Raw genomic sequence first — 14,213 nt, 5'->3', positions numbered from 1 at the left:
TGAAGTGGCAAGTATTCATTTCAGATTTGGATTTACCCGATTCAGAGGGACAGTGATTCGATTCGGTAATTCAAGTCACTGTCCTGATTTGATCTGGCCGAATTCGAAGATTCAGCGCCAATGTGGAGATTTGGCCATAGACTAAACAGGCAGCAGCCCTCAACCACGCTGGACACTGCTGCCTCCAGGACGGAGGAGGGAAGGAGTGTGGGGAGGGGGGCAGATCAATGCCCCCACAGTGACAGAGGGATTGGGGCTGGGGCTCGGGCTGGAGTCGGGGCGGGGGCTGGTGCAAGCTGCCCTGCTGGGGAGGGAGAGTGCGGGATTCAGGGAGGGGGCCTCCTGCCACTGCCAATCTGCAAGGGCATGAGAGTGAGCATGTGCCCTGGATCTGCACAGGGCAGGCTAGGCCAGGTTATACTCCGGGTTGGTGGTGAAAGGTGCTAGGAGCGGGGGCTATGCCCTCCTGCCACTTGTTCAGCTGCGGTGGGGGGAGTGTGGGATGCAGACGAAGCAGCACTGAGAGCAGGGGCTATGGGGGCAGATGTGTGCACCCTTGATCAGGTAGGGGCCAGTGGTAGGGGCTATGGGGGAATTTTAGGGTGGCTGCAGCCCCACCCATAGACCCCACTCCACTGCACTCTGCAGGGCGGGTGGAGCCAGGGCTGTGCCCCGGGCTGCGGCTGGGGCTAGCCTCCCAAAGCGCAGCCTGGCCCAGCCCTCCCTGTGCAGATCTGGGGGCACATGCCTGCTCCCATGCCCTCCCGGACTGGTGATGCATGGTGGCGTGCAGTGATGGGAGTCCCCCTCCCCGAGTCCCACACTCCCCCCCCCCAGCTGAGCAGCTTGCCCCAGCCCCAATCCCTCCCTCGCTGTGGGGGCATTGATCTGCCCCACACACACCCATTCCCTTCTCCCGTCGCCTACCACAACAGACTTACCAACTGGAGGGAGCTGTTTCCAGTGTGGTCGAGGACTGCTGCCTGTTTAGTTTATGGTTGAATCTCTGAGTCAGCGCTGAAATCTTTTCTGAATTGATTTCTGAAATCTTTTCTGAATTGATTTGAGGGCTTCTGATTCAATTTGGACCTTTTAATGGGTCTCCCAATTTGATTCAGATTTGGAGATTTGGCCGCCGAATCGGGCCGAATCTCCTCCGAATCGAATCAGCTACCGAAGATTTGCACAGCCCTACTGCTCAGCCCTTGCCAACTTGTGACTCCTTGGGATATCTCCCCTTCACTCTTGTCATGCCTTGATGTTGTTGTCTTTAAAGAAAAAGAAAGGCTTCCCCAGGGCTTCCCATGCCTGGTCTCACTCTTATGACCACAAGTGTCCATGGTCATTGCCTTAAGGGCCAATAACTTGAACTTCCTCCTCCCCACTATCCACTCCCATGCCTCGCAGATGACATGCTGACACATGCCCTTCCTGGGCTATGTGCTCTTTGACCCCTAACATTGGTGTCACTTGCAAATCAAGGGAAATGATTCCTCTGCACTATTTAGCACTGTCCAGTTTTAGGCCACACACTTCAAGAAGGATGTAGACAGTTTGCAGAGTCCAGCACAGAGTGACCAAAATGATTAGAGGCCTGGGAGATGAAATTTACAAGGAAAGGCTAAAAGAGCTAGGGTTATTTAATCTGGGGAAGAGAAGACTGGGGGAGCGGTGTTGATAACAGTCTTCAGATACTTGAAGGTTGATTATAGAGAGGATGGTCAATGAGCTTTTTCTAAGGCTATAGGGGACAGGGCTAAGATCAATGGCCTCAAGCTGCAGCAGAGAAAATTTAGGTTGGAAATTAGAAGGAACTTCTATGAAGACAGTTAAGCACTGGAACAGGCTACCTAGAGATGATGTGAAAGCTCCATTCCTGGAAATTCTTAGCTGGGATGTTTTAGTCAGGGACTGTTCAGCCTTGAGCTGGGGTCTGGTCTTCATGACCTCATGGGGTCCCTTCCAACCCTACTTTCCTGTGATCCTTATGTTCCCCAAGCCCCTCCTGGAAGGAAGGAGGCAAGTTACCAACCTTCTCCAGAGTACATTAGATATTTTTGTCAAGCATGTATTTACAGGCAAGACTGGAAAGAAAAAGTATCCTGTCTGAACAGAAAGAGGAAAAAGCAGCAGAACCTACATATAAACTGTATAAAATATCTGCATATATTCTTAAACAAAAAAAAAAACCCTAAAAAAGAAAGTATTTGGCAGTGGCAGACAAAGCCATTTGCCACATCCAGCAGCTTTCTAAAAAGCTAATCTTTCTACTTTTGTAGTGGGACACTATTTCTAAGACCGTGGGACTGCTTTTGACATTGGTGGGCTGGAGAGGAAATGGAGTGTGCAGTTAAGTTCAGCTGTAGCAGTTGAAAGATTATGTGATCTGAAGAGAAACCACACTATATCAGTTTTGCAGAGGTCAGCAGAAGTTTGCCCAAGTACAGGCTTTGTAGAGGCTCATGTGGGATTAGATGCATATTTGTAGACTTCAAACTGTAGATGTCCTTGAAATGAAACGAACAAGTAATATACTGTATACATTTTCAATATATGAGCTAATTTCTCTTGAAAGCTTGATAAAATACAATCTTATTTTTTGAGTGATTGGCATAAAACCAAAATAAGTGCTTTTTACAATTCTATTGTTTTTTCTCTCTCCTTATTCCTAAACCCTAATCATAGGTTAGTTTATTTGCTTTTTTCATCTTGAGAGTGCCCCCTACCTTTTCATACTTCCACACATCTTCAGATCATCCCTGCCTGAATTTTAGGCATGTCTTTGCTACCTCCCTAAAACATATTTGAAAGCTGCCCAAACAATTCTGAACTCTCTTAATTTCCTAGAGCTGTCCTTTTTCCTGCTGTGTTTCAGGAGCATGGAATTCCAACTGATATGGGCTATGCGGTGGCTCCGCACCATTCTGGGGTCTACCCAGTACATGTTCAGCTCTATGATGCCTGGAAGAAAGTCTGGAATATCAGAATCACCAGCACAGAGGAATATCCACATCTGAAACCTGCACGATACAGACGGGGCTTCATCCACAAAAATATCATGGTGAGTTGTATTTGTGATTTCTATGCTCTAATTATCTTTAGTTTTTTATGACTAATATAAAAAGGGTAAAAGCACAGCATCCTGAAAGTTCATATTGTGAGAAGCACATATTGCAATACATAAATAGTTTCAGTTATATATGATAATAGCTTATTAAGTAAAATTAGCATATTTATACTTGTTGCTGGCATCTACCATACTGCTGTTGAAAGTGGCACAGTTTCTGATACTAGGAACAACTTTTGGAGATTGCAAACCTGTTCAGTTCCAGCTATCCATGCTGGTTTAAAATCGTGATGAAAAATGTCAGTGTTTCATCATGAAGTAAAGTATCGAGAGTACGATTTTTTTCATCTTGGTGCAAATTGCCATAGCTCCATTTACTGCCAAAGACTTATGCCAGTTGACACCCTTCATCCCAAAACAATAAAGTTCTTCCACTTACATTCTTCGAAATGGCCTTTATCTACCTACTTCCCTCACATTGTAGCAGTGCACTTCTTACGGTGACTCATACCCAAAGCCAAGCTTTTGGCCCAAGTGACCAGGCTGAATGCTGGCCAGATGCCCAGAAGCTTGCAGGAAAGAAAGCCTCCTATGGAATTATTCCACTTGAGCTGAAATCACCTAATGCCATGTACCTCATGTAATTCTTCGTGTCAGATAGCGACTGTATTATTTACTGAAATTGGCTTAGTGATAACTAAAATGCATACTACCAAGTAAGTGATTTAGGCAATAATCATTGAGGCATTAGATATTTTCTGGGTGTTTCGTATTTGTGATATCCTAGTCATATGTTCTTATATTTTTATTGTCAATTAAATGTTTTAAAACAGCATATAAGCATCCTATACTTGACAGTATATTTTTGCATGTCTTCCATTTTAAATGTGTGTATATGAGCGGGAGGGAGGGAGAACAATCACAGATGACTATACTGTTTTATATCTGGGTTCTGAGATTTGGAGGATGCCTGGTGCATTAGGACTAGTTAAGACTTCCATGTACTTTAACCTGTAATTATGGCATTGACCTAAAGAGTTACCATAGATACCAGTTTTCTCAGCAAATTAATTAATAGTACTCCAAAATTTAATGTATGGATCTATTTTTGGGTGAAGTCTGTTAAAATGATCTGCAGCCAGCCAGGGGAAAAATGGACACCCTACAGATTTGAGCTCAAGCTTATTCTCCTCAGAGCATTAGCTGTAAGTAAAATAATAGGTTTGTAGATATGCTCAGGGGACATGAAGAATTTGAATAGGGTTGATTGATTCTGAGAACTCTCCAAATATCTCTTTTCATAATTTTTTGTAAAAACATATCATTTTGAAGACACATATTGAATAAGGTTTAACATAAGCTTTGAAAAACAGGATAGCAGGGCAGAAAATCAATTTACCAAGAACAATCAGTATAAGACCACCTGTCTCAGAAATCTCAGGCTTTCTGTTCCTCAGAACAAATGCATTAATTTTCTGCATCTGCAGGCTTGGAGTGATGAACACATGCAGTAATAAAGTCATTATATAAGATTTATTGGAAGCATTTGTCATCCCCCCCATATCTTTGCTCCGTACCTTTGTATAGAATTGCACTGGTATTTTGTATGGGAAACCAGGAGAATTTTAAAAAGCATGTGTATAATTATAAAAAAAATGAATTCCATATATTTTATGATTAAGTGGGGTTTATGGTCTATGCTTATTGTACAATACATGACTTTGAAGGATGCTGAAAAAAATTGCCACAATAAAGACTTATATAAAGACAGTCTCTTTCAAGTAAGGTACTTGCAGGAAAAGTTTTAGGCCTTAAAAGTTTATTCCAGCATACAGTAAACTTGTCAGACTGGACTCAGAAAGTTGATAACTACAAGGACTTGAAATATAGATATTAGTTCAGCATTAAGATGTTGGTTCTATATGAAAACATGTCCCTATGATGGAAATACATCTCTTTCCCACATAAATATTTTCCAAGTTTGGGAGAAAAGGAAATTTTTCAAAGGCAGTTCTGCTGTATGAAGTGAGATAATATCTTTTTACTCCATTGAGTATTTAGTCATACATTCTCACTTCAGTGGGAAAAAATAAGCTTTGTACTATGTTCTACAGTCATTAGACTTGCAGAGCTGGCACAGCTGAATGAGTGTGAACTGAATTCTGTTGTAGCCTATGCATCATCAACAAAATTAGATTTGAATGTAAAGTTATTATTGTCAAGGAAGAAACTTTGATTTTCAGATTCCAGGTTTGGCACTAAATAAAGACACTGTTTAATGGAAAGATGAGTGAAGATGAACTGCAGTCAATAAATACAGAATATATTCCTCCTTTTTTTATAAAGTAATTTTTCAAATTATGACCTCACCTTTCGGAACTAGGAAAGTATTAGTGACCAGCTTTAAAACACTGTACTGTTATATTATATTGCAAGTATAGAAATATTTTTGGAGACTCTCATTTACATCTGAGTTTTTGACAGTACTTTTTGTGTTTCATATATTAAAGCCATGAATTTATGGATCACGTAATTTGACTGCTGGTTCCACCATAATACAAAAAACACTTCTTGTTTGTTTCAATATGTATTGTTATGTATTATTGTGTCTGTAGATTTCCCTAGGTCTTGGCTAAACTGTCTTTCTAATTATTGACTTCAGGCAAAGTTGCAGTGCCAAACTTACATATGGTTTACATCAGTGGGGCTCGGCATTTTAGACTTTAAGCACCTTTCCATAAGTTTTGTTAATTGAGCAGCACCCATTTTAAAAAACAATTTATTTGTTTGCAGTACTTTACTTCCACATACAAGGGCTGAAGGATGGGGGGAAGGAGGAACAGCTGGCTAGGGATGAGTCTGGGCTTACCTCTTTGCATCCCACAGCACCCTTCAAAGGTGCCTGGTTAAGTATCACTGGTTTACATGAAGGAAGGCAAACAGTAAAGTGTATCTTAAGCTTGCTATCGTACAAAACGAATTATATAATTTGGTTTGAGAATTCTTTTTCTTGATTGCCCCATCCTTACATAGGTTCTCCCCAGGCAAACTTGTGGTCTGTTCACTCACACCATTTTCTACAAGGAGTATCCTGGGGGTCCAAAAGAACTAGACAAGAGTATCCAAGGTGGAGAGTTGTTCTTCACAGTTGTCCTCAATCCAGTAAGTACTACACCTAGCTCTCAAAACGATTGAGCCATTTGCTGAATTAAGAATTGATCTCCTAAGTAATACTGATTTGTCATGGTTTGCAGTAGTCTCCTTTAAGGTTTAAGGTTTAGCATGGTGCAGATCTACTGGAGAATGTTATATTTGATACTACACTCCATTTTGCCATCTGTAAAATGTTATCATTGATGCTTAGACTCTGTTTTGCCCACTTTGGCAGTGTCCACATACGATGTGGATGGTTGGTTCCCAGGGGACAACTAGCAGCAGCGCACCTTGTGCCATCGCCAGTTATCCCTGGGGAACATCTGTGCCATGAGCGCTCTGGTGCACGGCAAGTTACCCCAGAGGTGATAGGGGAAGCTGGAGCCAGCACTGGGCTGGCCCCAACAGCCTTACCTGGGGGCCTCCTGGGGATGTAGCAGCAGCAGCAATTCTGCCACACAGAGCCCGGCCAGCAGCTGCAGTGGAGCTACAACTAGCCCAGCTCTGATTTTGAACTGCATGCACGCCCCCCCCCACATGTGCTGCTCCACTTTTTTTTCTGTGGGATATCCAGGGGCCAGAAAAACCCTCCACGCTTCTCCCTTGCAGTAGAGAGAGCAACTGAATGTGCAGTATGTGGCACCACAGACATGTCTGTGGCATGACATACCACACGGCCGCGCTCATCTGGATGTGGCCTCTATGGTTAACTGTGTAGTAGTTAAAAATGAAGCATCTGTCTACCTGGTTTTGCTCTGGTATTTTTAGATGTAGTAGGCATTTCATTTCTAAAAGTATTTAATGTGTTAAGAAATCTTCTTGTTCCTGCAAAAAATATCGTAGGTGAAGTCCTTTAAATCCTACTCCTGAGAATTCCCAGTCATAAATGTTAAAAACATTAATTGGTTTAGGGGAATCAGAAATAAGAAGCGACTTTTCCAATGCATTCTGAGAATTTCTCATTTACTGATTCACAGGGACAGTTCATTGCAACTTCAAAGCAAAGTTCCAGTTAAATGGACCACACAGTTAATCAGTCTGTTTAATCTTTCATTTATCCATGATGGAAAAAAAACAGAGCAGCTAGAAACTACAAAATATTGACAGTTAAAATAGTGCTTTGGAGTGCTTTGCAATTGACTTGGGTTAGGTCAGATTTATCAAGATTTGAGATGAGACTCCTACCTTGCAGTTCTTGGGTAAGTTTGGCATGCAGTTTCAGGGGAACTGGAGTTAAAAGGCAAATGCTAAAGTTGCATTAGAAACATGTACATATGGGCCATGCTACACATTCAAATTAAAGCTAGATGGGAACCAGCTATAAAGTTGTTAGACATTTTCAAGCACTAACATTATAACTGGTTGGCTCTTTTTATATCTGGGTAGTCCTTTTTACCATGTGATAATTACTTTGCATGTGTGGCTGGTTTAAATATATTGTCGATTACCCAGTTAATTGCATAGTATATACAATGTGTAGCAGGGGCCTAAGATACAGCATGATTAATTTAAGAAGAACCAACCATGAAAGCTGGAATTTTCAAAGGAGCCTAGGGGAGCCTAGGACACTTCAGGTCCTTTGAAATTCATGGCCTCATCTATGAATTGTATCCTCTTCTAATACCAATTTCTTCAGTGGAAGTCCAGAGGGAAAATGTAACTGTTGATTATTAGACTCACAAACAGCAAACAAGTCCTTTTTTTAGTCTGGAATTCTTTTGCACATCAGTTTTAATCATTTTAGGGGTATATATTTAATTATTCATTTGTTTCTGTTTTATATATTTAGTATTTACATAGTGAATTTAAGCAATTAAAACTCACTTCTTGAGCACAGCGGCAGTCTCCCTAATTCAGGATGCCTGTAGCTCTAGCTCTTACTTTCAGGCAATGAAATAACATCAGATACAAATGAAATATTAGGCGTCACAGTAGGTCATAAATTTAGCAGGGTGAGTACTTTGGAAGGGAGGGTTCAGAAAGTACTTTGGGAGGGAGGCTTCAGTGAAAATGGAGGTGCTACAAAAAGTTGCTACAACTCTCTTCTCAGGAGTTTAGTAGGTCTAACACAGAACTCTGGTACCTTGCCAAAATGTGGACATGTGCTCCCTCAGTGGTAGTTTTTCTAGCTGGATAACTGGGAATGGAAGAAAAATATCAAGATACCTTTCATATACTTAACAGTGCCTTTTTCATATATATTTTATTATTAATTCCATCAAACTTATTATGGTAGTATATAGAGGCCACCACTAAGGATTTGGGCCCCATTTTGTATGGTAAAATATTTGTTGTTCCACCAAAAAAGCTTACAATCTCTACATATGGCAACACAACAGCCTCCTGACATAATAAGTCTTTGCTGTGCAAAGCTTCAGCAGCCAATTCAATTCGGAGGAGTTTTGTCCGGATTCAGTGGCTGAATCTCCAAATCCGAATTGAATTAAGAGACCCATTAAAAGGTCCAAATCGAATCAGAAGCCTCCAAATCAATTCAGAGAGATTCGGAGATTCAAAAGGCCTCCAGCAAAAAGAAACTGAGAAGAGGGAAGGGGGATGGGGTGATCTTCTATATATGAGGGTGGGGAAAGACTGCTCTGATATTGACATTTGTAGCTGGCTAGTGATTGTGATCTTCCTCTGATTTCCCTTCCATTCACAGTGCTCTGGGGGAGGGGCATAGAAACAACATATAAAGCTGTGTCTGAATTGATCTGTGTCTTTTTTGAACTATCTCTCTTGGAGCAGCAGCGTCTGAAAGGCTCTGGCTTGCTAGGTAGTCTCTTGCTAGCTAGTCTGTCTTCTTGTAAATTGTAGCCAATCCTTTCCTACTTACCCTTGCCTACAGTCTTTATTGTTATCCCTATCCATTCCTCTCAACTTATTCTTCCCTCAAATCCTCTTATTTGTTCTTGTTAGTCTGTCTTGATTCTTTCCCCCCCAACAAAAATATTTGTTTTTCCTAACAGTGTGTCATCACTGTGAAGGAAAGCACAACATATGACACACACATGCGTACACACACACACACACACTTGCAGCACACCAAACATTATGAAGTGAGCTGGAAAGGCAGGTGCCAGGTCTTCTGACAGAGAAGGGAGAGGGGGCACAGGGAGAGCTGTAAGTTCCCCCCGCCCCAAACATAGATGCATCCTCTTTCCTGGCAGTGGGTAGGTATTGTAGTGTGGGATCATTTTGAGGTGGCAGATGATCCCAGGTATGCTACTTGCCAGCACTGCCAAAGACAGATCATCTGGGGCAAAGGAGGTGAAACACTTCACCACCAAGGCAATGCTGCTGCGTCTCAGGAGGCAGCTACCCCATGCCCTTGTTCCTCCTCAGCCTAGCACCAGTGGGAGCATGTCGAAAAAGAAGTCCCCTTTTCAGTCCAAAGCCCCCACCCCCAAGAAGCAGAGGCAAACCACCTTGGACCATTGGGGGAAAGGCAGAGACAATGGGAGGCGCATGCCAAAGGTGAGCGAGATCACCCAAAGCTTTGGGGAGATGCTTGCTCTGGATGGCCAGCCCTTCTCCTTTGTTAAGCATCCATGGTTCAGGTGGCTCATAGCACTCATGGCCACATCCTACCAAGTGCCTGTATGCACCATCTTTAGCAGGATGGTGGTGCCCTACCTGTATGAGGCATTCAGGGAGTACTTGAGAGAGGAGCTGCGGAAGGAAAGTCCACTGGTAGCCTTGCACTTCACTTAGGACATTTGGAGCAGCTGAGGTGGAGATCATGCCTACCTCTCCCTCACAGGGCACTGGTGCAATCAGTCAGGGCATTGGTGGGCTCTCCTTCAAGCGGAGGTGATGGATGAATCCCACACGGCAAGGGAGATCATGATGACCATGAACTGCATGGTGCAGGGGTGGCTCGTTGGGCAGGGCGAGCTCACCCATAGGTTTATCACCACCGACAACAGGGCCAATATGATCAAGGTGGTGCATTATGCCAACTTGGTTGGCATCCACTGTGTGGCATACAAGTTCCACCTTGTAGAAGTCAGGGATGCCTTAGAGGGGGACAGGGCTCCCAGTGATGGCGCCATCACTATCAGCCAGCTTATTTCGAAATGCCGGAAGGTGGTGGGCTACTTCCACTGAAGCATCAAGGTGGGCAAGATGCTGCAGGACAAACAGGCAGAGCTGAGCATCCCACAGCACAAAATCATGCAGGATGTGGAAACTCAGTGGAACTCCACATACCTGATGCTGGAAAGGTTGGTCGAGCAACAGAAGGCCATCCATAAGATGGCCTTGGTTGGGGAGATTGGGATCAGCGGCCCCCTTAGCAAAACGGAGTGGGATACCATCTCCCAGATCTTGGTGGTCCTCAAGCCATTCTTCAAGGCCACCAAGAGCGTCAGCGCTGGTGATGCCCTCCTTAGCCAGGCGATCCCTGTAGTGAAGGAGCTTGAGAATGAAATTGAAAAGTTCCAGGGGATCATTGTTCCTGGCTGAGGCAAGCCACTTGCACCAGAGGTGCAGGCACTGGTGAAAAGGCTGAAGGAGGGCATCAAAAAATGGCTGGATCCAGTACGGTCCACGTTCTGGTGGGTATGTGCAACCTGAGGGTGAAGGGGAACATCTGCAGCAGCAAAACCTTAGATCACTGGACGGAGGTGCTGGTGAACAGAGTCAGGGAGGCAAAAGGGCAGAGGTGAGGGGACGTGGAAGAGGTGGATCCACTTTCCTATGCCAGCACTCCAACCACGAGCCAATCTCCTCTTCCACAGCCACTGCTAATGTGGGCCACCGACATGGCTTCAATGTTGGGGTCCAGAGGCACCAGACCCCACCATCAGGCAGGTAGCACAGGGGCCTTGGTGGTTATCTATCTCACTGAGGATGTGGAGCCATTGCACTGTGATCCCTAGGCCTGTTGGGCACCCTGCAGCCAGGTGTGGCAGGATCTGGTCACAGTTGCCCGGGAACACCTGTCCTGTCCACCAACCAGTGTTCCATGCTAAAGGGTGTTCAGCATTGCTGGAAATGTAGTGACACCCCATCGCACCTGCCTGGATCCTGATTTGGTGGACCAGCTGGTGTTCCTGAAGGTGAACTTCCCACTGCTGGGGTTCCCTGAGCTCCACGTGCAGATACAGTGAGTGCCACCCTCCTCACTCCGTCCACACTTATTTGCTTTTTTTATTTGCTTTCGAAACTTTGAGGTGCATTTTCACAACAACACCTACACCAGGCTGCCTGAAACCTGGCAGGCCTCCTGCCAGCGCAAGGGGCTACCATCCCTGCTGCATTTATCCCATCTGCTTTAACATACACAAGTGATATGAATTTTTCTTTCAACAGTTTGAGGTGCAGTTTCACAGAAACCCCTGCACCAATCTCCTTGAAACTTGGCAGGCTTCATGTCCTCAGGAGGGGCTACCATCCCTGCTGTTTTCATCTGAATCTGTAAAAAAAAAAATTAAAAAAAAATTACAAAGTTACAGGTATTTTAGTGATTCCCCATTATAGTCTATGGCTGAATCTCTGAATCTGAATCTGCCAAATTCGAATCACTGTCCTGATTTGATCATTAAATTGAATCACTGTCTGTCTGAATCAGCTGAATCCGAATCAAAGTAAATACTTGCTGCTTTGCACAGGCCTAATAATAGGTACATGGAGTGGGGAAGAAGACAAGATCAATAGTGGAACAGTCATGACTATTACTTTAATACATAGACATTTTGGCATATCTGTCCAACAGTTAGTGAATATGAGAACAATACTATCTTTTTATGAGTTACAGTGTAGGCTTTCATTGCATGATTATACAGTTCTGAGCAATGTGACAGTACTATTCAGCATACGATACAGTATAAAATAATAGGAGTTAAGTGCACTCTCTTTATAATTGTATCTAAAGAGAAATGGAATGCCAAAACTTAACCTGTAACAAATTGCAGTAGTGTTAGAAGCTGCCTTAAAATGTTGATTCAAGTTTTAAATATCTATTTATAAACAGTTCTTAAAGCTCATAGCATGGCCTGACAGATAATCAATTAAAAATAAGTCTTGTCATTTTTTAGAAGTCTTAAATGTGTTTATACCATACATTGTGAGTCTAACAAAGACACATTTGTGCAAATAGCAGGCACTTAGAAGGTAAGGTATGTGGTTTTATATATTTGCATGATTGGAAGATGGTGCACTGTATTCCATGAACTTTCATGTACTTCCATTAAAGTAGTTGGGATTTCTTTCTGAGAAAATTGCCATAACATATCTGTCCCCTGGGAGGTATTTTCTTCATATTATTTGTCCACAAATACAAGAAACATTAAAAGCAACTATTACAAAGCAGCCATAACATTGTCAGATAAATAATATTCTCCCTAAAAATAAACAAAAAAGTCCTTATACAGTTCACAAAAATGTTGGATGTGAATTTAAATGAAATTTAGGTCTTAAATCTGACTTTATTTACTCTTGTTGGTTTAACTTGGACCATTAACATTATGTGAATACAGTTTTTGTGGTTGAAGTTATTAGACTGACTCCATAGGGCCTGCATAAGAGCACCTCATGTTGAAGTCAGTGCCCATAAGCATGAGGGCCAGAATGTTCTTTGTGGTCTGAATCATAATGGTAGCTTTTCAACAGAGAGGTGGTGCTTCCTGTGGTAGGCTGGAAAAAAACACAAGTTAAGAATGAACCACAAAAAGTATAGTTCCATATGTGAATATGTAAGCTTTTGACATGAGAACCAGCATTCGTTCTGTTTTCCCAAGGCAGTCTCAAATCACAGGCCCTGCAGGTAAGAAGGCAACAGTCTACACAGGAAATCCTGTTCTGCAAATGATCTCTGCCAGTTATATGGGAAATGAGAGCCAGTGTGCCAAAGTAGCTAATCTTGTGGTTTGCAAATCTTCGTATTTATTTTGTGGCAATTTATATCCCATCACTGCTGGTTGGATAGTGATCTGATAGTGGGTATAAAATGATCTTGACAGTGATGCTGGCTGTGTTCATAAAGCAGTTAGAATGCTGAAGTGCTAGCTGGCTGAGAGAAAGGAGTGAATAGGTTGTGGAGGGAAGGGGAATTTAGCAAACTGACTACTTTTTAATAATATTTTGCCTTTCTGTACTGTCTTCTTCTGAAGAGCTGAAAAGACCAGATCCTCTTTGAATTCAATAGACCTAGATCAGTTTACACTAGCTGAGGATCTGATTTTAAAAAAACCTCAAAATACAGTATTACTGTATTTACTCAAATACAAGATGAGATTCCCCCACCCCAATTGGCATGTGGGGAAAAGCCCCTCATCTTACAATTGCATACAAGGAAATCTCATTAAAACACATTGTCCATCATTAAACTACTCCCAGAAGCAGCATGTACTCAGCAATGAAAGCCAACTATGAAGTTGATTAAATACAGTCAACACTGAGCATGACTATAAAGCACGTGGCCTGTATTGGACAAACATGCTGATGGGAACTTTTTTTTTTTTTTTTTTTTTTTTTTTTTTTTTTTTTGTGGGGGGGGGTAGCCCTTGTTTCTCCTCAGGAGAAAATGAGCACCTTCCTGGAGGTACTGTAATACCAGCCTGCCACTTGAGAGAGGCTAAAACAATCTCCAACACCCTCCCCTGGTGCCAGAAATGCTGAGGGAGAGAGAGTGTGTGTGTGTGTGTGTGTGTGTGTGTGTGTGTGGGGCCTTTGAACAAAACAAGTGGATATTTCCTCCCCTGGGAACTGGCACCAGGCCTGGAGGTACTACAATACCAAGCTGGCACAGGGAGGGCCAGAGCTAACCCTGACATGCTCCCTTGCTGCCAAAAATTGCTATATTTGATCTTAACCAAAAAGGCCAACATTTTTTTTTTTTTGTAGAAAATTTGTCATGTTCCAGGTCAAATTCATGAGATCAGTTCCAAATCCTTTTGACTGAGCAAAATTCAACTGTTCAAACACCATATGTGGTGCTGCAGCTGGCAAGTATCCTCCACCCCAGACTTTTCAGCCAGGAGCTTCAGAT

At 42.9% G+C, this 14,213-nt stretch overlaps 1 protein-coding gene across 2 annotated transcripts in view; it reads left to right on the top strand.

Moving 5' to 3' along the window:
• LOC102575391 (bifunctional heparan sulfate N-deacetylase/N-sulfotransferase 3) overlaps positions 1–14,213 on the top strand; it is a 134,663-nt gene that overhangs the window by 74,612 nt on the left and 45,838 nt on the right. For both annotated transcript variants that reach the window (XM_006261060.4, XM_019494960.2), the window contains exons 5-6: positions 2,876–3,061; positions 6,101–6,229. In XM_006261060.4, the coding sequence (XP_006261122.2) occupies positions 2,876–3,061; positions 6,101–6,229 (315 nt within the window). The remainder of the gene's footprint in view (positions 1–2,875; positions 3,062–6,100; positions 6,230–14,213) is intronic.

Source organism: Alligator mississippiensis, chromosome 2, assembly GCF_030867095.1.
Source record: "Alligator mississippiensis isolate rAllMis1 chromosome 2, rAllMis1, whole genome shotgun sequence".
NCBI classification, from domain to species: Eukaryota; Metazoa; Chordata; order Crocodylia; family Alligatoridae; genus Alligator; species Alligator mississippiensis.
This window is presented reverse-complemented; position numbering and strand designations above follow the sequence as displayed.